Here is a 22,724-nt window from a genome sequence, read left to right as displayed (position 1 = left end):
TTCCAAATATGGACCCAAGAAAGCATGTGCACTTTGAAGGCCACAATGCAGCTTAAATAGCTAAAACTTATTAAAAAGAAAGCCAACAATCGACGCCAAAAAGCATGAGTCTTAAAGAACAGAACAGTAAGACAAAAGCCAGAAAGAGGAACAAAAATATGCATTGTAGGGGAGGGGCGAGCAGGGAGGTGTAGATTTATATGGAAGAGTTGACATCATTGTTTCCCAATAATACTCAGCATGCAGGAAACAGATGGGAAAGCAGTGGTGGAAGGGGCTACTTATGGTAACAGGGCATGCTCTCTGTTTAGAATCCTGCCATTTGGAACCTACATGTTTGACTTTGAAAAACTGGGGATGCCAGCAGTTTCAGTAAAGTCAAACTAAATCCTACTGAACTTATCACCTTGATAGTGCATGGGTAAATGAACTCTGCATATCAGACAGATTTACTGCTAGCATAACTGCAGCGGTTTGGGTCCAGAGAAGACAAAGCCATGGAAAGGGAATTGAATATCGGACAGACGTGGTTTGAGTTCTGGTTCTCCCAATTCCTAGCTTGGTGATGTTAGCAAGTTGCTTCACTTCTCTGAGTTGGTCCTCATATATAAAATGGGGGAGGGTGAGTTCCCTGGGGGCCGAGTGGTTAGGATTCCAAGCTTTCACTGCCACGGCCAGGGTTCAATCCCTGGTTGGGGAAGCGAGATCCCACTAGCCGCACGGCTTAGCCAAAAAATAAGAAGATAAAATGGGGGCAAAACAGAACTTTGACACACAGCAGGGAGAGACTGAGGTTGCACATTTATGCCACACTGTTAGATTAAGCAGGAAACATAATTAGGGTGGTCAGTTAACATTATTTTATGAGTTTTCCCTTTAAACAGAATTTTCCATTCTCCTGCTCTTGGGCAGGGCACAGACACAGCCAAACCAGCTGCCACGCTTGTGATCAGCCATGGTGCCTTCTCCTGACGGTATAGATCACTCACTGCCACTGAAGATAGCTTGACACCCCAGCCAGGGTCTCCCCTTCCAACCCTGGCCATTAGAAGTCACTCTCAACTACCTTTCCCACAGTTTCAGCATCTTCTCCCCCAGGGCTCAGGAGGGTGTGACCAATTACAAGTATCAGGCAAAACCATGTGGTTTCCTGTCTACAGAAACCAACCGCTCTATCTCCCCACATCTCCGTCATTCCTCATGGGTCAGATGATGTTTATTGTTTTATTGATTTTTTTCCCCCCTTACAAACAACCCACTCATAGTTTTCTTTCACTCAGCTGCCTCACATGTTAACATCTCCTCTTGCACCTTCTGTAGAGCTCTCATTTCATTTTCAGTACATGTTTTTTTTGGTAAAAATTTTTTAAATTTATTTTAATTGGAGGATAAGTACTTTACAATATTGTGATAATTACTTTACAATACGTCAACATGAATCAGCCACAGGTATACACATGTCCCCCCATCCTGAACCCCCCTCCCACCTCCCTCCCCACCCTTCTGCATTGTCCCAGAGCACCAGCTTTGGGTGCCTTGCTTCATGCATCGAACTTGGACTGGTCATCTATTTTACATATCATAATATACATGTTTCAATGCTATTCTCTCAAATCACATCCCATTGAGTCCAAAAGTCTGTTCTTTACATCCTCCATACTCGGTTGTTTCCCCATCTTACACAACCCACTAGGCTGACAGCAACTTGAGATCATCTTTGTGAACCCCAGAGCGTCCAGCATATTAGAGTCCCATTAAATATTTGTTGCATTGAATTGAAAGCCCCATATAAGATGGCTTCTGAATAAAAACATGAAAATAGCTAGGGAAAGAAATATGCATAATTACACAAATTAGCTCAATTCTTGAAAGCTACAGATTTGTAGTCTGCCAGACCGCTGCTTTATATGTCAAACAGTTTTCTGCTGTCTGTAACAGCAAGAGCTGGTATAAGCTGCTTTTGGGGAGGGTGACCTTCCCCCCCTCCCTCTGGGGGTAGTGGTGAGGGGCCCTCAGAGGCAAGTTGGTCATGGGCATCATACTGGCCAGCATCAGGTCATGGGCATGGCCCCAAGGTCTGGTATGCATCAACCACACTTGAACTAGAACAAAGAGTGCCTGAGACTCGACCCCACAAACTCAGTTGGTTCTGAGACCCCACCAAAAAGGTGGTTCATATCAGTGAGTGACTGGCAAGGCATTAGGGAAAGGTGGTGTTTCGGAGGCACCCTGCACAAAGTCTGGGTCTGTTTCTATTTGCAAGGAGCTTTGCACCCTTGTGGGGAACCTTGGACAGTCTTGGATTCCTGATATTCCAGCACGGCAGGCATGGCCCAGGTCCTGAGCTTCCTAGAATGGCTCTCCCTCCAGCTTCCCGAGGAGGAAACCAATCATCAGCGGCGTGCTGGCCTGGGGGAGGCCAGCGAGCTCCTCAGTCTGCATGAGCTGCCCGGGGCCCCACCTTTAGCAGAGCTCACGGCCACTTGTAAACACAAAGCCTGCGAGAAAACAGGGTAACGAGAATTAGGACTAAATTGGGTGCCTCTGAGTCTCAGGCAAGGGCTGTTCCAAGAAGGAAGGAGGACTGTGGCTGCAGTGGTCAGGGAGGGGCCTGGGAGGAAAAGGTGGGGCCTGGCTGGACTTGAAAGCAAGTAGGTAGGGGTGAAGTGCTGTGCAAACGTTAGTCGTTATTATTACTATTCCAGACCTAGGCTGGGGGAAGAACAATGCAAGGGAGAGAAGGCCACTTTTCGCAGGTTTTTTTTTTTTTTTGGGCAAAACTATGACATAAATGTCAAATTATGAAATCTGCTATTTTGGGAAATTGTGTTTGTGCCTAAGACCATGCGTGGCTTTAGGAGTCAGATAGATCTTGATTTAAATTCTGCTTTTCTTATCTCAATAATCTTGGCAAGTGATTTAACCTCTCAGATCTCAGTTTTCTCCACTATAAAAAGGGGGAAAATGTCCGAATTCGTACAGATTTTGAAAATATTACTTTGTATGTATCAAGTGACTGGCACATAGTAAACAAACAATGCAGATTGTAATTCTAATAAAAATAACAAGTAGCTGTGATTTGGGGCCCAGCATTCACTTCCGGGTTCCTTCTCTCCTTTTTCCTCCTCCCTTTAGTATCCTAACATTCTCATCTTTCTCCATCAAAAAGCTGCTCTTAACAATCTAGCACCAGTATCTATTCTCTTCTGAATTGAAATCAGCATGTTTCCTCAGGGGTCCTTTATTTTAAGCCTGACCTAAAATCGCATCGGGTGGGGGGGGGGGGTGGCGGCACAGATTAGAGGGACAAGGGCGGGAGTGCGATCTAGACGGCCTAAAGTTCCATCAGGCTGTGGCCCCACCTCAATTAGGACTCAAGGACAGTCCTTTGAGGGAGAAACACCAAAACCCATTAACCTGACACATGCCAGTTGTAGGAGCATAAAAAAGAAACAGAAGATCAGGTGGGACATGCACCCGCAAGTAAAAAGAAAATTAACTAGAAGTGTGATGATGAGTTGGAGAGAAAATGCCACCTTGGCTTCAATACAGGGCAAGCAATAAGCAAAAAAGAAAACAAAACAGAAAACCAAAGGAGCGAGCATAGCCATGTTCCTGGGCCTCAAGACTGGTGTGAAAGAACCACACAGAGGGAAGTGCAGTCCTGAGACCAGGGATGGGGTACAACTCAGCCTGAGCAGCCTGCTCTGGAGGAAGCACCAGGAAGTCCCAACCTGAGGGTCTATCGGTACTTTGTTCCAGACATTTTTAGCTGCAATATCTAATGAAGAGGAGTTGGGCATCACCTCTCATCCCCGGACGGAGTCCTGGGCTTCTGAGCCCTGTCCTCCTCTTGCACCCTCTGCCACAAAATCCCAGGAAACTTTCTGCATGGGGTGACTCCTGGGGACAACTGGTCCTCAACAAGTGATTCAGAACTGCCTTGGTCGCTCAGCTTCTGGAATTTATGTGTTTTTCCCCAGGCCCCACCCCCACAGAAGAAGGTTTCCAGGTTAGCCCACAGATGCCTAATGGACTAAGGGGGTAAAGAAAAAGAATGCATCAAAAACCACAGCTCTAGTGGCACTGGGGAGATAATCCACCACCCACAGCATCATCTAAGGGAAAATGTGTTTCCAGTTTCAACCTGTTTCCCTCTGTCCCAGCAGATGGTCCACTGGGCTCCAGGGCAGTTCTGGGACAACAGGACCAAGGGTTTCCTTAGCTGTCTAAAGGCCTGGGTCTCCTGAGGTTAGAAGGCATCTAGGCAGCTGCCAGTGGTGATGGGGTGGAGGAAGGGCAAGGCTATGCCTGTGGTCAAGGGGCTCTTGGCAGAGGTCTGGAGAGTGGGCTGGAGGGAGGGATGTGCGTAGGTGGAATGGCTGTTTCCATCCTCTGGGTGGGTTGTTTGCCACATCCAGACCATACAGAGTTACTTACAGTTTGGCTTCACTCTGTCAGTTTGCTTCAGGTTTAAAAGCCTTAATTCTCCTCTTTTACTTCTTCCTGTTTCACTATGAGAGCCCAGATTTGGGGATGCCTCTCCAAACGCAAGCCCAGGAGGTGGCTGTTCTGTCTCCACAAGCTCCACCTCCAGGACTGGACTTCTCTTTCAGTTCCCTGCAGGTCCGGGAGTGACAGGGTATCTTTCTCAGATATTTCTCAGGGCCCTATAGTTTCAGGTTGATGTTTTGCTCCCCCGCCACTGTCTACTGACACTCTACTCCCAGTGGCGTTGGGAAATCCCTCTGTGAACTCTGCTTAGTGGGGCAACCAACCTGCTTCCTGTCCCTCTTGGTAATTAATTAACCCATCTGAAAGTGAAGTGAAAGTCGCTCAGTCGTGTCCAACTCTTCGCGACCCCATGAACTATACAGTCCATGGAATTCTCTAGGCCAGAATACTGGAGTGGGTAGCCTATCCCTTTTCCAGTGGATCTTCCTGACCCAGGAATCGAACCGGAGTCTCCTGCATTGCAGGCGGATTCTTTACCAGACCATATCATTTATTCGTTTCATGGGAGCCCTCATGCATTCATTTGGTCGTGGCAAAGATAGTATGTGGTTATTTTAGGGCACATCCAGAATGTTATGATGACAATAGCTACATTTATTGTTGCTGTTGTTTAGTTGCTCAGTCGCATCATGGATTGCAGCCTGCCAGGCTCCTTTGTTCACGGGATTTCCCAGGCAAGAATACTGGTGTGGGTTGCCATTTCCTTCTCCATGGTATCATCCCGACCCAGGAATCGAACCTGAGTCTCTTGCATTGGCAGGCAGATTCTCTACACTGAGCCACCAAGGAAGCTACATTTAGAGCTTACCGTATGCATGCCCTCTTCTATGTGCTTTGCTCGTAGTAACTCATTTCTCTTCACGTCAGTCCCCTTCTCCCCATTTCGAGGAGAGGAAGAACCAGAGAGGGTAAGTAGCCTGCTCCACAGTCACTCAGCTGGGAAGAGGCAAAGTCTGGATTCTGCTCCAGGCAGCATTCTTCCAGAACTCCTAATAGAAGCCCCCAGCAGGGGGCACCTGACTTGGGAGGATCAAGGAAGGTTTCCAGAAGCAGCTGAGACCCAAAGGATGGACAGTTAGCTAGGGAAGGTGTGATAATGATGTGCCAGGCAAGACGCTGGGAAGGAAACCACTAAGCCAATGGAATTCCCTTGCCCTGGTTTTCCGTTCAGTGTTAAATCTTCTAGTGAACAGAAAAACATTCACCTTCCTTGCTCAGACTTTGTCCTGTTTATGTTTGGGTTTCTTGTCTGTTTAATCAAAGATAAGAGCTTTTGCATTTTCTCCTTCAGTTATAACAACTAACTTCAAAGTTAAATTGAGCCACTGGTTTCCGAAAGTTTGTTCACATCCCTTAGACTGTAAATTTCTTGAGTCTGGGGGTGCCTGTTTCTTTCTCTTCCACCATACCTCTATAGCACCTTATAGCTATTTTTCAAATAAATGAATGAACAAAGTAAGAGAATGACTTAGCCTAAGAAGTACACTTAGAATAACTACACCTCAAAGTTCTCGTTGCCTTATCCTTGTTCTTTGAGATACTAGGGCCATCTTACGCTCATCAAGCTTGAAAATTTTATTTCATAATGGGTGTTGATTTATTCATTATGAACTGTCTAGAATTCCTCAAATACACACACATACATATTGTTGTTGTTTTGTCATTAAGTTGTGCCCGACTCTTTGCAACCCATGGACTGCAGCACACCAGGCTTCCCTGTCTTTCACTATCTCCTGGAGTTTGCTCAAACTCACATCCATTAAATCAGTACATATTCTTTTTCAACATGATAAGAACTCAAAAAACCTTCATGAACAATGTTCTTATCAAACAGTCAGAGGGCACCTTCTGAATAGTCAAGGCTGCTTATCAAAGAGTAAATGATCTGTAAATCCCTGCACTATAAGCAGTGGTTCTCAACTTTTCCTGCCTAAGAATCATCTAGGAAGCTTTTAAAACATACCCATGCACCAAGAGATCCTGATTTAATTGTTCTGAGAGAAGGCCCAGACATCAGCTTCTCTTAATGCTCCCCAAATAGTTCTACTGTGCTGCCATCATGGCAAACCACCATCCCGACAGTGGTTACCCAGGAGTGAGTCAGAGGACAGAGATTGTTGGGTAGAGTGAGGAAGCCCTCGGCTCTGAGAGTGTGACCAGCATAGAGGCAGAAGACAGCTTTCCTGTAATGCTCTCTTCCTGTCCCTTGACTCCTGGCCACAGCACTTCCAGGCACTGTGAGAAGACCCAAGGCACTCGGCCCAGAGGGGAGAGGTAGGAAATGCTCTTGGATGCGTGCTGGTCTCACAGGGCTTCCCCACAGCCTCCCAACTGCAGGCGATACGATGCTGTGGTTTTCATGACATAGCTGCAAGCAAGGGTCTTCTTAGTCAGTGGTCAAAAAGAAGAAAAAGAAAACTACTATTTTCAGCATCAGCACTGAGGAAGGGATGATCTTCTCCCTCTATTCCAGACAGGAAGAGAAAGTTATCTGTTTCCCAAGGGAGAGTTGGGGGTTGGAGCAGCAGCCACTGTGCTGGAGGGGAGGTGAGAGAAAAGCTGGCCAGGTTGGCCAGGAGCAACTTCATCCCATTCTTGGGTGTTCTCACCAGGCTGGAGAAAAGTGGCCACAGAAGCAAAAGGGGGAAATTGGTCATTTGCATCAGCTCTGTCTGCAGCTGGGGACGGTCAACAGCAAGATCTGAACCTGGCATCTGCGTGGATGCCCACAGAAACTGTACACAGGATATGGTGTGTGTGTCTCTGTGAGTGTTTTCTAAGAAAAGGTTTCTGTTTTTCATCAGCGTCCTAAAGATTAAAGACGAAACTGGCCCCAAGCAACGTCTGCTCAAAGATGAACACCTATATGTCACCTAAACATCTTGTCCCATCAGATTTGTTTAACTGGATGCAGCAGGACTCAGCTACAGCAAATTGCAGACGTGAATGACATTTTTCCTCTGTGCTCACTGCAAGGATGTAAATTCCCCAAGTTCAGGTGACCTGAGAACATTTAATTGTCACCAACCAGCTTTGTCTTATACCCTAGCTCAGACATTTCCCTCCCTCTCCCACCGACACAGGGGTTTTCTTGGATCCCCCACATCTCTGTTTTTTCCTTCTGCCCTGTGCACCCAGACCTGAATTCATTTTTTCTGTCTCATTCCATCCTTGAACCCCAAAGTTTGAGGAACTGTGATGTTAGTCTTGGGGCTCCCAGGGGGCACTAGTGCTAAAGAACCCGCCTGACAATGCAAGAGACAGGAGACTGGGGTTCGATTCCTGGGTTGGGAAGAACCTCTGGAGGAGAGAATGGCAACCCACTCCAGCATTCTTACCTGAAGAATCCCATGGACCGAGGAGCCTAGCGGGCTACTGACCACTGGTTCGCACAGAGTCTGATATGACTGAAGTGATTTAGCACACACAATGTTAGTTTTGTGACAGCCTTCTAGATCCTAGTTACTTGTCACCCTCAGCATTCTGGGCTGAACTTCCAAGGTCATGGGCAAAGGAGCACTGCCTAAGTCAGTTTTTCCTCCCTGGGGGCAGACCAATGCATGTTTCAGAACAGTCATGAGGAGGACACATTGTTTTAGAGAAAATCATTAGCCTTAACGCTATTTATTGATGCTACCCTCTAAAGAAAATGAGACAACTGCCTAACTAGTTCTAGATATGAGAGAGAAGAAATCCTAATTATTCTCATTTTACATAAGCGCCTATTAGGCAAGCCTAATTCCTACGTGGCACAATAATGGTGGGTCATTAACTGGGTCAGTTTCCTTCTCTTTCAAAGCTGAACTTTATTCAGGTATGTCAGCCTTGAAAGCTTGCTGATTCTGGGGCAGGACCGTCTGCTTTCAATTTAGGGGGAAAAAAAATCATTAGAGGAGAATGTTGGCCTAGACAAGGAAGCCAAGGAGGGGAAAGGAGCCAAGTGGGCCAGAGACCTCTGCTTCCTTCATGATTGACTGTATGACCTTAGGCAGGTCAGTTTACCTCTCTGGACTTCCCCCCTTCTCCCCAGGGCAGGATGCATTGGGTACTGGTTTTAACATTTTTTTTTTCTTTAAGCAGTATCCCCCTCTTTTTTTTTTCCCCCATACAAAACATATATGAAAACTCAAAATATAAATCAGGTGAAAGAGGAACTGTTTAAGGCTGCCTTTGAGGTGTTTTCACAGAACCGTGGGATTCTTTGCTCATCCTAGGATCTGTGACATGGTCAGAACAGGGCAGGGCTAAGAAGTACCTCCATGTACCTCTCAGCTTTGGAGCGAGGGCCCAGAGTTTAACATCCACTTGGTGGGAACATTCATAAGTGAACCTGGACAAGACCCTGAAGCCCCCCTACTAAAAAACAGGTGGAGGAAAACATTTCATTCTGAATGCCTGATGGTAGTGGTTAAGATGCATACTTGGAGTTCTCAAAAAAAAAAAAAAAAAAAATTCAAGGATGTTATTTCAAATCTACCTCTCTAGATTGCTGGATGGGATTAAATGAATTGACTCAGTTGTGTCCCAGTTTTAAAAGAGGCAGTTTTGAAACCTGTGGTCTCTCAAGCTGTAAAATACTAAGCCATTCATTTGTCCTAAAGACACGGCAGCCTCTGAACTCAAGAATACCACAGGAATATCACACCACTGCAAATTACAAGGTGGTGCTGAGTCTTTAAAAAAAAAAAAAGAAATAGAAACAAAAGCACTGCTCTGTTTTTGAGATGCACATTTGATATGAGCTAATCAAATAGTTTTTGAGATTACTTTCCTGGAGGCAGAATTATTCTGCCCAGCTAGCCCTTCAGCTTCCCCCCTTTGTTTTATCTATCCATGTATAAACACAAGGCGCATATAGTGAATTCTTCTCACTGAAGTTTCTGAAGACAAGGCCTTTTTGTCATGGATAAATGCAGGGCCAGTCAACCTTACAAAAGGAGTCATTTAATGCTCAATTTCCCCAACTCTCTTATGATTAAAAACTTCTAACCTCAAATGCCATTACTCTGTTCTAGATTGTTTTCTTTCACCCTCCCCCCAACAAATGTTTAAATTGTCTCTACTCTGGAGGATTCCCTTTTCTCCAATCTGACCTTGAAAACAGAGCGGCTCTCCTATTCACTTACATGCCCTAAACTATTTTAAAATCAAGGCCCTCTGACCTTTTCACAACACTCTTCTTGTCTGACACACCAAATGCTCCTCTGAAAGCCCAGAGGAGGTAAAGGGTCTGAAGGGTTGGAAAGGGGGAGGGAGGGATGTACTATATATTTGGCATCAGTTCAGAAATTCAGAAAATGTTTGTGCAACCACTCCCCCAGCCAGGATCCACCGCACCCCCTGCCTTCCAGCACATTAATAAAAAAAGATGTGAGCGGACGAAATTGGAGAGCCCTGGAGGGACACCTAAGGCGGTCATAATTACGTGCCCAGAGAAGCCCACTGAACAGCATCCTTCAGGTCCAGCCCTCATCCTTCCCCTCCAACATCCAAAGTTGGGAGTGGGACCTCTCGCGCCCTCACCCCCCACCCTCCAGAGCAGCCGGTCAGACGTGTGGCAGCACCGCCCTTTAACGGCTAGTGTGACACAAACGGAAGGAGTGACATAACCTCTGCACGTCGGGGTGGCAGCGTTATGCACCTTAAGATCATATATGCTTTTTGTTTAAAAAAAAGTACCACGCGCGCACAGGCCTGGAATACATTAAGTTGTGAACTGAATGCAACACGCCCTACGAGAGTCTCCCTCTCGCTCTGAAACAAAAAGAAGCGGTGGGGGTGGGGAGTGGGGAGAAGGCACTTTACCATCCTGTCCCGAGCTCTCCAGATACTCCGTCAGGTCACAGCCGAAGGCGCTGGCGGCTCCCTTTCGTTTCAGCTTCTGCTTGGCACCCTTGTTCTTCATGAGTTAGTCCCAAAGAGGTTGCCCCCCCGTCTCGCCCTCCCCTCTCTGCTTGGCACCGCGCCTACGATGGTCTCCGGGGGGAGGTTAGATCAGCGGCTGCGGCGCGGCGCTGGGGGCCGCAGGGGCGAGGGGGAGAGCCTGGGCCCCGGGGCAGCGCGCATGGAGCCCGCGGGGCGCGGAGCCTGAACTCCACGGCGCGCTCCTCCAGGGCCGCGGTGCCGCAGGCCGTGCGGAGCTGGCAGCGGCGGCGGGCCGGCGCGCTGGGAGTGCCACTTCCTCACTTGGAGTCCCCGGGACTTTCACGGCCTCCCGCGGTGTCTTCTTCGGGTGTTTTCCTCCCCTTCGGAGGGAGGGCGAGCTCTCCGGAGTCCGCCTTCTCGAAGCCCGGGGAGTGGCCGAGAGCGCAGGGCAGCCGGCGGCGGCGAGGGGCGCGGAGACCGCCCGGGGGGGCTGCCGTGGGTCCTCCGCCCGGCGCGCGCTGTCCAGTCTTCAGACGGCTTGGGGAGGACGAAAATCCAGCATCCTGTCTCCCTCGCCCGCCCTCACGCCTTCCTTTTTTCCTGTCTTACAAATCCTAGGATCATCCAGCTCAGGAAATGCTGGAAGGAAGTTAGCTAGGGAGGGGGGCGGAGGGTGGAAATTTTTGGCAGCTCCGCTCTGGTGTGTGTATGGAGCCGGAGGAAGTAGGTGGGTGGGTTGAGGAGGACCGGGTGGGGGAGAGAACGCGCTCTTAGGAGAGCTGCTCGGCGGCTCTGGAGATAACTGGGCGGCTCGGAGGAAATCGCCGCGCTCCTAGGAGCACCCGCAGCCCGAACCGCCCGCTTCCTGCCCCACCGACGGCTCTTTGAAGACGCCAGAGGAGGCGCGCTGGCTTTCTGGTTGGAGGGGGCTAGGTGGGACTGAAAAAAATGTCCTGCCTTGTTTTTATCTTCATTGTCATCATCTCTTTGACACTTTCTATTTCGGTGCCTGTCTCCTCCTACACAAACACTTAAAGAGTAATGACAGAAACAAAGGCAGGGATTCCAGCGGAGAAACCTGACGGAAAGCGGGTTTCCGCCTGCCACTCCCACCCTCCTCTGCCGGCGCCCAGGTACCCCCAATCCAGCTAAGTCCCTTCCAAGCGGAGGGAGGAATGGATGCCGTCGCTTTGCAACCACTGCTGAGGAAATCAGATTTCTGGTTAGAGATTCAAGCATCACACACACACACACACACACACACACACACACACACACACACACACACACACACACACACACACACACACACGTTAGAGATTCAATCGCGCACACACACACACACACAGGCGTTATTGCAAAGTTTGCTAAATGAAGTGATTTTGGGGGGCAGTCTCGGATTTAAGGTGACTCAGATATTCTAACCTAATATGGAGAAAGCAGTCTCCCAGGTTATTTCATAATTTGTCTCACGGTTTCAGGAGGGCATGTGTTTTCTTCTGTATTTAATTTGAAATTCTTTGACTTCTGTGTACTCAGCACACAGTAAGCACTCAAATTCTTATTATTTAACCATCTGAGGATTAGATTAGACTTCCTGTGTAAATTCAAATCCATATATAGACTTGAAGGGTAGGGACATTCATACAGCTCAGAAGGCTGGAAAAACTTTAGGTATAGTATTTTAGTTACTGGATCCCTTTACAGTCTCTTATCTTCCTGTGTATCACCAAGATAGTTTATGAACTTTGACCCTTGACCTTCTCTCTTTGTCAGAGCTTACAATTGATAGATAGCCTGCCTGCCAAATCTGGCCCACAGATGTGTTTGGTTTAGCACATGCCATGTTTTAAAGTTTTAAAAAATTAATTGCCAACATTAAAGAGTTAATATTTTTCACATATGAGATCTGGATTTCTGGCTTCCCCTGAAGAAATTGAAGATCTGGTAACATCAAAAGTGCATTCCCACATAGCAAGGACCTCTGATGCCAAGCTGTATCAACCCCCATGGACCACCACCCTGTTTAGAGAGATCAGTTGTCCAGTTTCAAAGCCAGCATGGCCTGTCGTCCCCACTTTGCACCTGCCTGGCCTCTGGAGCCACTGGAGTTTGCACCCAAGCTCTGTGTGTGATCTTTCCTTCCATTTTCCATCAGTCTCTCAGTGACACCAGCATTGTGCCAGTCATCTTGGTGAGACATCTTCAAGTAACCACTGACTCATTTCTCTCTTTCCGCCCCCACCTCCAGTCTAATCCCGCCCAGACTGATGAGTCCTTCAAAATGCCTGTCCTCTGGGCTTCTTCCTTCCAGGCCCATTTGGTGAGGACCATTCACTCCTAAATTGTTAGAATAACTCCTAGTGGGGTTTGCTGAGGGCGGTCTCTTTCCACTTCATCCTGGGCACTAAAGGCCTGTTGAATCTTCCTGAACTGTTGCTGTTGTAGCTTGCCTGCTTTGCTCAAAATTTGTCAATGACTCCCTGTTTTCTTTTTCTAGGACAGCAGTTTCTAAGCTTCTTGTAAGCTACTTGGAGAATATTTGGTAGGGTATTTAGTATAATGACTTGTTCCTTTATTTATAGAGAAGCATCTCCACATGAGACTATAATTATTACTATTAATATTTATTTAGGAGTTTACTGTATCAAAGACCTCTATATCTGACCTGCAGTGCATTTTGTCATCTTGGCAGCAAAGGAGAGATGCTGAAGTGTTGTTCTTTTCCTGGGTCCAGTCCCTAAACACAAGTTTTAGAATAAATTATCAAATCCTGTGAATTATCTTTCTAAAGTTTTAAAAATACTCTTTTTAAACTTTTTATGTTGAAATAACTTCAGCTTATAAAAAATTCTACAAAAAATAGTCAAAGAATTCCTATATACCTTCATTCAGCTTTCCCAAATATTAGTGTCATACAACCAGAGTATAAAGTTAGGAAATTTATATTGATACAGTAATATTGACTAATCAGCAGACCTTAATCAATATCAATTAATTTTTAATTGCATAATATTTTTATTAAATATGATCTTTCTGACAGTAAAGTTCACCAGTTAAATAAACAGTAATTTACAAATAATTCTAAAACACTTCCCATGATAATATTAGCTATGTACCAGATCCCATTACGCACCATCAAGCCCAGCAGGTGTAGGTTGTCACAAAACAAGTTTTCCTAGATGAATTATAAAGCTAATGACTGACTCAGTCTAAAGATTCTTCTGTGCTTTACTGAGGACTCCCCAAAGGGACTCCACAAGCACAGAATTTTCCTTTTGGAACAGCCTGAGACCTTTCCACGCCTGCTTCATGATAAGCTGGGTTTGTAGATTGTTTAGGATTCAGGGTCAAGGTAATACTGAGCACTGGACAAGGCATCCATTATGTCTGGACCAAGTGAACAAAACCTTATTTGAAATGTGTACATGGTGATTCTCTGTCTCTGATAGCTCTTAACTGTATACGCCTCATGGTGGGAAGAACTCACAATTTATCAAGTTGGATAATGAAGCTACATGGTGCCAGGCTGACCCAGGGAGCTGGAAAGTCATCCTCTCCCCATCTGCTCTCTCCCCAGGGGTGAGTAAGCCCTATGATAGGTGCTGAATTTACATCTAGCCCTTGTTCTGGACATTCACTATGTGTCTTTCTCTTCGCATTGTTTTTTTCCCTCTTCCTTACTCTAAGATATGTAGCTTTTCCTGGATCTGTGGAAGGAAGTCAGATTTGGGTTCCAATGGGTTTTTCCACTGGACTAAGGATTTCCCAGAAAGTTACAAGGAGACAGTGTAGGATTGTTAACAGGAGGACTAATTAAGCTATTTGGTAATAATACAAATTATGCTTTTAGCAGATTATCATGATGTAAAAAGCACTTTACTCACATATAACTCCCAAGGAAGAGTTCTGTCCTTTTCTGTGCTTTAGCTTGGGCTTCCCAGGTGGCACAGTGGTAAAGAATCCACCTGCCAACGCAGGAGATGCAAGAGACATGGGTTTGATCCCTGGGTTACAGTCCACGGGGTTGCAAAGAGTTGGACACAGCTGAGTGACTGAGCACTTGTTATTTATCTTATCTGCAGTTGGTTAAGACTGATGCTTATCAAACTGTGCCATCTGCTTCTTTGACTCACCAAGCTTGGAAGCAATCTTCTCTGCTGTATATAAATAGACGAGAGTGAGAGTGAGTATTAGAAGTGAGTGAATATTAATACTCACTGAGAATGAGTATTAGAAGATTTTTAAAAATTGAAGTCTAGTTGATTTACAGTGTTGTCTTAATTTCAGCTGTACAGCAGAGTAATTCAGTTATACATACACACATTCTTTTTTAAGATTCTTTTCCATTATGGTATATCACAGGATATTGAATATAGTTCCCTGTGCTGCACAGTAGGACCTTGTAACTTTTCATTATTTATATAATAGTTTGCATCTGCTAATCCCAAACTCCCGCTCCATCCCTCCCCCATCCCACCCAGTACTGGGAGATTTTAATGTCACCTGTGATTTAACCTTTCTTTTACCCAGGTGGCCCATAAAACTAGAGGTGTATACTCAGTTACTCAGTTGTGTCCAACTCCTTGCAAGCCCATGGACTGTAGCCCTCCAGGCTCCTCTGTTTGTAGGATTTTCCAGGCAAGAATACTAGAGAGGGTTGGCATTTCCTTCTCCAAGGGGAAAAAAAACTAAGAGTTAGAAATCAGCAATTTTAGAGCTCTCCCTCCTATCCTCATGCTCAACCAATTAAATATTCTTATAATTCCTTGTTCATGGGCTCTGGTTAATATGCTCTGAATTCTTTGTTCTAGGGTACAAGTGTTAGCTCATCCTTCTGCTAGGTACATTTTCTCTCCCACTTTCTTCTCCCCCTTTCCAGGTTAAGGATTGGGACTTGCCTGGTAGTCCAGTGGCAGTCCTTGCTTCCAGTTCAAGGGGCACATGTTCCACCCCTGGTCACAGAACTAGGATCCTGCATGCCATGCAGCACAGCCAAAAATAAATAATAAAAAATGAAGATGCTAGTGTTGTCATGACTGTTGGGTATGGTGGGTTAAATTGTGCCCTCTCCATGTCCATATGTTGAAGTCCCAATCCCTAGTCCCTCAGAATCTGACTGTATTTGGAGATAGGGCCTTTAAAGATGTGCTTAAGTTAAAATGGGACTTCCCTGGTGGCTCAGACAGTAAAAGCGTCTGCCTATAATGTTGGAGACCCAGGTTCGATCCCTGGGTCAGGAAGATCCCCCTGGAGAAGGAAATGGCAACCCACTCCAATACTCTTGCCTGGAAAATCCCATAGATGGACAGAGGAGCCTGGTAAGCTACAGTCCATGGGGTCGCAAAGATTCGGACACGACTGAGCTACTTCACTTTCACTTAAGTTAAAATGAGGCTATTTGATTTGGCCATGATCCAATTTGAGTGGCTTCCTTGTGAGAAGAGATTAGGACACTGAGATCAAGAATGTGTACCACAAAGAAAAGACCATGTGAGCAAACAATGAGAAGGTGGTCTTCTGCAAGGCAGGGAGAAAGGCCTCAGGAGAAATCAAACCTACTAACACCTTGATCTTGAACTTCCAGCCTCCGGAACTGTGAGAAACTAAATTTCTGTTATTTAAGCCACCTTCTGTATGGTATTTTGATATGACAGCCCGAGCAGACTGATATATAATATTCAGTGAGTTTCTTCCATACGAGAGGTCTGAGCCCAACCACCCCTGAGCATCTGAAGCCAATAGAAGATGAGGATGGCCAGAGCAAAAGGACTTCTAGAAAGTTTTGTATCTCAAGCTCTGTTATTGCACCCCCAAGTGCTAGGGGGATGTATTCCCAGATGTAAGTTATAATGCAAATTGTTGCTTCTAACTGTCCAAGTGAGATGGGATATACATCTTTGGTGGAGTTGAGGGAGATCCACATTACCAATCTCTGTTAAAACAAGGGGGCTTCCCTGGCGGCTTAGCAGTAAAGAATCCACCTACAATGCAGGAAACGCGGGTTCAATCCCTGGGTGGGGAAGATCCCTTGGAGAAGAAAATGGCAACCCACTCCCAGTATTCTTGCCTGGGAAATCCCATGGGCAGAGGAACTTGGTGGTCTACAGTCCATGGGGTCACAAAAGAGTCAGACATGAATTAGCAACTAAACAACAGCAACAATAATCAAACAGGACAGAGTGGAGCAGAGAAGGAATGAGAACTAGAATAAGTCTTCCCAGCCTAGAAGTAGGAATAACCTTTAGCATGCAAGTGGTACATCCTGAAATATGGCCGGTGACCTCCCACAGTTCCACCACCTCTGCAACCACAAAAGTCAGTTTTGCTTCGAAATGGGCTTCTAAGAACAAGCAGATGAGGTGATATGAAGGGAGGAAGAAGGTTTTAAACAGTCCCACTCCCAGCTTAAAAGTTGAAAGACAGACATAGTTATTATTATAAATGATATTCTCTCTCCCTCTCTTTGTTTTTGAAGTATTGGATATTTTAATTTCCTTTCAGTTCCTAAAGTTGCTGAACTGTATTGCTCAGGGAAAAAAATAAATATATAAATAAGAAAGCACTGGGGAGCACAGCTTCACAGTCACTTCCCCAGCTGAGAGTGTGATTCAGTTGCTTCTCCATCAACTAGACATTTTGGAGTAGAAAGGGCAGAAGGCAGGGGACCCTGGCCTCCCGGATCTAATGCCTGATGATCTGAGGAGGAGCCGATGTAATAACTACAGAAATAAAATGCACAATAAATGTATTGTGCCTGAATCATCCCCAAACCACCCCCTACCCCTGCTCCCTGGTCTGTGGGGAAATAGTCTTTCATGAAATGGGTCCCTGATGCCGAAAAGGTTGGCGTGCTGCCGGAAGGTGAGGGGATAATGAGAAAGAAATACGCTTTACCCTTACCAGCCCCCAATCTGATAAACTTGGAGTCATCTTGGACTCTACTTTCTCCTACAACTAGTCTTTTTAATAAAAGTCTGAGGTTCTGAATTAGCAGGTACGGGCACTGATCAATGCAATTTAATTTTTTTTTAAAGTAAGACTTTCTCTTTTATAACCCTACTGTCTCCTCCAGCTCCATCCAGAGCCCAGGATGGGAGGAGAAACAATGTCACAACAGGCACAAACCCAGATCTGCTCCCTTTATGGCCAAGGGGCCCTCCCATCTCGTCTCAGTCCTAACCCCCCTTCCCAGCCTCACTCAAGATCTCACACAGGAATGACTTGAGCGTTTCTCCCAAAGTCCTGATCCCAAGCTGTGCCGCCCCACCCCGAACTGATGTATGGGCTCCACCGGCAAAACCTCAGTTATAAAAAAGAAAGTCTTACTTTTTTTTTTTTAAGTCTTACTTTTTAAAACAAATAAAATGACATTGATCAGTGCCCCTACCTGCTAATTCAGAACCTCAGACTTTTATTTAAAAGATTAGCTGCAGGAGAAGATAGAGTCCAAGATGACTCCAAGTTTATCAGATTGGGGGCTGGTAAGGGGAAAGGCTGTTTTTCAGTGAAAGATGAAACGTAATTGCCAAGGGCCATGTCGGAGCTTTCAGGAGGAAAAGCCCTTTGATGGTGTAAAATGCAGGACTGGGTAGAAGTTAAAACTAGAGATTAGATGAGATATTTGCACACAGTATTTGAAATTATTTGAGAAATAAGTTTTCCTCCTCCAATATTTTATTACATTTTAATTTCTTTGCAATGAATGTCATTCAAAAACAAGAGGTTTGGAGACCTTTTGTGTCCTGCTCAATGTTTTAGAAACTGTATTTGACCCATAATGCAGTGTGGCACTAAATGAATCTTCAGTGTTTCAGAAAGATGAACAAACCAGGCCGCACAAGACCCTCTTGTCCCGCTCCACACGGGCACTGGACGCTGCCAAACAGCAGCGGGAGACTTCCTTCCTAGAGTCACCAAGCAGAGAAGACTTCACAAGGCCAGAGGGAGGGCCAAGTGCCCCGGACTGAATCACCATTATACTGACTTCAAACTTTCTGCAGGGTCTGGCCTTCGTTTCTTGCTCTCTCTCTCTTTATTGAAGTTATTTTATATTGAAGTAGAGTTGATTTACAATGTAGTGTTAGTCTCAGGTGTAAAGCAAAGTGATTCAGTTATACATATATCTATTCTTTTTCAAATTCTTTTCCCATTTAGGTTATTACAGAATACTGAGTAGAGTTCCCCATGCTATAGAGTAGGTCCTTGTTGATTATTTCATATAGAGTAGTGGCCTTCGTTTCTAAGTCTGAATTTGACTCCATTTGGATGGAGGTGTCTGTTTAGTGTCCCAGAGGGTCAGATGTCTGGGTTGGGAGGCGTTGCTGGAAGCGGCAGCCGCTGGAGGCCTGGCTGGGTTTGCTCTGAGAACCTAGCAGTAGGTTCTGCGATCCCTCATAGCGACTGGGTTTGGGGTCACTTTTCTCACTCTCTGCTCTGTACCTTGGGAGTTCCTCAACAGACTGAACAGAGACTTTGGGAAGGAAAAACTAGACTCATAGAATTCGGGAGCCCTCGGGAGAGGTGATGACTTGGCTATCTGGCTGATTTCATGTGTCTTGGTGTCTTGTTTGGTTTTGCTGCCTCTCATTCTGCCTCTGCTTCCCGTTTTGATCTGTTCTGCACCCCTTTGGGAACACTGCCTTCTTTCAGTAAAAGGAGCAGAGATGTGGCTCCAGCTCCATCCGTCTCCCCCAGGGTCTCTGACTACTGAAACAAGCGATTTTCTTAGGTGGGTGGGGATCTGTCTCCGCCCGCGCATTGTGTTCCAGAGTTTCCTGTGCATTGCCTGTAAGCCTTTACCAATCTGCCAGGAGCCTTTTAACACAAAAGGGAGGAGATGGGGGAAGGGAGTACTGAGGAAAAACATCCCTATAAATAACCCTGTTGAACAAAATTGTTTTCCCCATACACAGTTGTTGTCAGGCCTGCGACGCCCCGTGATCTCCCTCCGCGCTCTCCTCCCTGTCCGTTCCAGCCTTCCTCAACACGCCCGGTGCTTCTACTCGGTCCTCTCTGGATGAGCATGTTCCAGAGGCACAGGAGAGCAGCTTCAGGTCCCCCAGAGGCCCCTCACCAGCTCTATAGCCTGGGCTGTGGGCTGGGGCTGACCTGGACTGGACAAATGACTTCACCTCTCTGAGCCTCAGTTCCCCCACCTGTTAAATCAAGGGGATAATTACCTTGTAGGGTTGTGAGGATTAAGTAAGATAAGGAAATAGCCTAGAACTTGGCCTTTGTCTAGGGTGGTGCACAATACACAAAGGAGAGTGATTTATTTTTTTAAAAAATTGAGGTATAGTTGATTTACAATATTGTGTTATTTCAGGTGTACATGTATATTCACGTGGGTGCATGCGTGCTAAGTCACTTCAGTTGTGTCCTACTCTTTGCAACCCTGTGGACTGTAGCCCACTAGGCTCCTCTGTTCATGGGCTTGTCCGGGCAAGAATCTAGAGTGGGTTGCTGTGCTCCAATCTGTGTCTTCTGCAACTCCTGCTTTGCAGGCAGATTCTTTACCCCTGGGCAAACAGGGAAGCCCGTATATGCACACACATACACGTACACATGTATATATATACTGAATCTTTTTCAGATTTTTCTCCCTTACAGTTATTACAAAATACTGAGTATAGTTCCCTGTGTTATACAATAGGTTCCTCTTGGTTATCTATTTTATATATAGTAGTGTGTTTATGTTATTCCCAAACTCCTAATTCATCCCTCCTTCCTCTTTCCGCTTTGGTAGCCATAAGTTTGTTTTCTGTGTCTTGAATCTCCTTTCTGTTTGTAAATAAGTTCATTTGTAGCTTTTTTAAGATTCCACATATAAGCAGTATCATGTGATCTTTGTCTGGTTTACATGACTTAGTATGACAATTTCTTTGTTGTCCATCTATGTTGCTGCAAATGGCATCATTTCATTCTTTTGTATGACTAATATTCCATTGTTGAGAATGATTTTTATTATCTTCTCATTGAGCAATATTTCTGTTTCCTCCATTATTATACAGTTTCTTGGAATTTTTCCTCAATTTCCCCGTCCTGGCCTTTTGCTGTTGTTGTTCAGTTACTCAGTTGTGTCCAACTCTTTGCAACCCAATGTACTGCAGCACGCCAGGCCTTGCTGTCCCTCACCATCTCCCAAAGTTTGCCCAAGTTCATGTCCATTACACCTTATCCTCTGTACCCTCTTCTCCTTCTGCCCTCAATCTTTCCCAGCATCAGGGACTTTTCCAATTAATCAGCTGTTCACATCAGATGACCAAAATACTGGAGCTTCAGCTCAACATCAGTCCCTCCAGTGATTTTCAGGGTTGATCTCTCTTAAGATTCATTGGTTTGATCTCCTTGCTGTCCAAGGGACTTGGAGGAGTCTTCTCCAACACCACAATTCAAAAGCAGCAATCCTTTGGTGCTCAGCCTTCTTTATGGTGCAACTCTAACATCCATACATGACTACTGGAAAAACCATAGCTTTGACTAAACGGACCTTAGTTGGCAGATGTCTTTGCTTTGAATATGCTGTCTAGGTTGGTCATAGCTTTTCTTCCAAGGAGCAAACATCTTTTAATTTCATGGCTGCAGTCACCATCTGCAGTGATTTTGGAGTCCAAGAAAATAAGGTCTGTCACTGTTTCCATTGTTTCCCCATCTATTTGCCATGAAATGATGGGACTGGATGCCATGATCTTAGTTTTTTGAATGGTGGGTTTTAAGCCAGCTTTTTCACTCTCCTCTTTCACTTTCATCAAGAGGCTCTTTAGTTCTTCTTCACTTTCTGCCATAAGGGTGGTGTCATCTGGGTATCTGAGCTTATTGATATTTCTCCCAGAAATCTTGATTCCAGATTGTGCTTCATTCAGCTGGGCATTTCCCATCATGTACTCTGCATATAAGTTAAATAAACAGGGTGACAATATACAGCCTTGATGTACTCCTTTCCCAATTTGGAACCAGTCTGTTGTTCCATATCCAGTTCTAACTATTGCTTCTTCATCTGCATACATGTTTCTCAGGACACAGGTAAGGTGGTCTGGTATTCCCATCTTTTGAAGAATTTTCCACAGTTTGTTGTGATCCACACAGTCAAAGGCTTTAGTGTAATCGATGAAGAAAAAGTGGATGTTTTTCTAGAATTCTCTTCCTTGTTCTATGATCCAACAGCTGTTGGCAATTTGATCTCTGGTTCCTCTGCCACTTCAAATTCAGCTTGAACATCTGGAAGTTCTTGGTTCACGTACTGTTGAATCCTAGCTTGGAGAATTTTGAGCATTACTTTGCTAGTGTGTGAAATGAGTGCAATTTTGAGGTAGTTTGAATACTCGTTGGCATTGTCTTTCTTTGGAATTGGAATGAAAACTGACTCTTTCCAGTCCTGTGACCACTGCTGAGTTTTCTAAATTTCCTGTCTCCTTGTCCCATGTAAAACACAATTATCCTGAGAAACCTGTAGGAGGGTCAACAAGCCAGTCAGAACCCTGTATGGAACAACTGATTGGTTTAGCATTGAGAAAGGAGTAAAACAGGGCTGTCTGCTGTCACCCTGTTTGTCTAACCTATATGCTGAGCACATCATGAGAAATGCCAGGCTGGATGAATTACAAGCTGGAATCAAGATAGGCAGGAGAAATACCAACAACCTCAGATATGTGGATGATACCACTCTAATGGCAGAAAGCAAAGAGGAACTAAAGAGCCTCTTGATGTGAGTGAAGGAGAGTGAAAGAGCTGGCTTAAAACTAAATATTAAAAAAACGAAGATCATGGCATCCAACCCCATTACTTCATGGCAAATGGAAAGGGAAAAAGTGAAAGTAGTGACAGATTTCATCTTCTTGGGCTCTAGAATCACCGCGGATGGTGACTGCAGCCATGAAATCAGAAGACGTTTGTTTCTCGGCGGGAAAGCTATCACAAACCTAGACAGTGTGTTGAAAAGAAGAGACATTACTCTGCCAACAAAGGTCTGTATAGTTAAGACTATGGTCCTCCCAGTTGTCGCGTACGGTTGTGAGAGCTGGACCATAAAGAAGGTAGAACACCAAAGCGTTGATGCCTTTGAACTGTGCTGCTAGAGAAGACTCCTGCAAGTCCCTTGGACAGCAAGGAGATCAAAGCAATGAATCTTAAGGGAGATCAACCCTGAATATTCACTGGAAAGACTGATGCTGAAGCTGAAGCTCCAGTGTTTTGGTCATCTGATGAGAACTGCCGACTAATTGGAAAAGTCCCTGATGCTGGAAAAGATTGAGGGCAGAAGGAGAAGAGGGTGCAGAGGATGAGATGGCTGGATGGCATCACTGATGCAATGAACATGAACTTGGGCAAATGTACATGAACTT

General features: G+C 45.4%; 1 protein-coding gene across 1 annotated transcript in view; it reads right to left on the bottom strand.

The window, feature by feature from the left end:
- Positions 1-11,026, bottom strand: part of ARHGAP31 (Rho GTPase activating protein 31) — a 122,243-nt gene extending 111,217 nt beyond the window's left edge. Inside the window, exon 1 of the mRNA XM_065943460.1 lies at positions 10,321-11,026. Coding sequence (XP_065799532.1) covers positions 10,321-10,420 — 100 coding nt within the window. The 5' untranslated portion in view covers positions 10,421-11,026. The remainder of the gene's footprint in view (positions 1-10,320) is intronic.
- Between the last annotated feature and the right edge of the window lie 11,698 nt (positions 11,027-22,724).

This window comes from Muntiacus reevesi, chromosome 8 (genome assembly GCF_963930625.1).
Source record: "Muntiacus reevesi chromosome 8, mMunRee1.1, whole genome shotgun sequence".
In the NCBI taxonomy this organism is placed as follows: Eukaryota; Metazoa; Chordata; class Mammalia; order Artiodactyla; family Cervidae; genus Muntiacus; species Muntiacus reevesi.
This window is presented reverse-complemented; position numbering and strand designations above follow the sequence as displayed.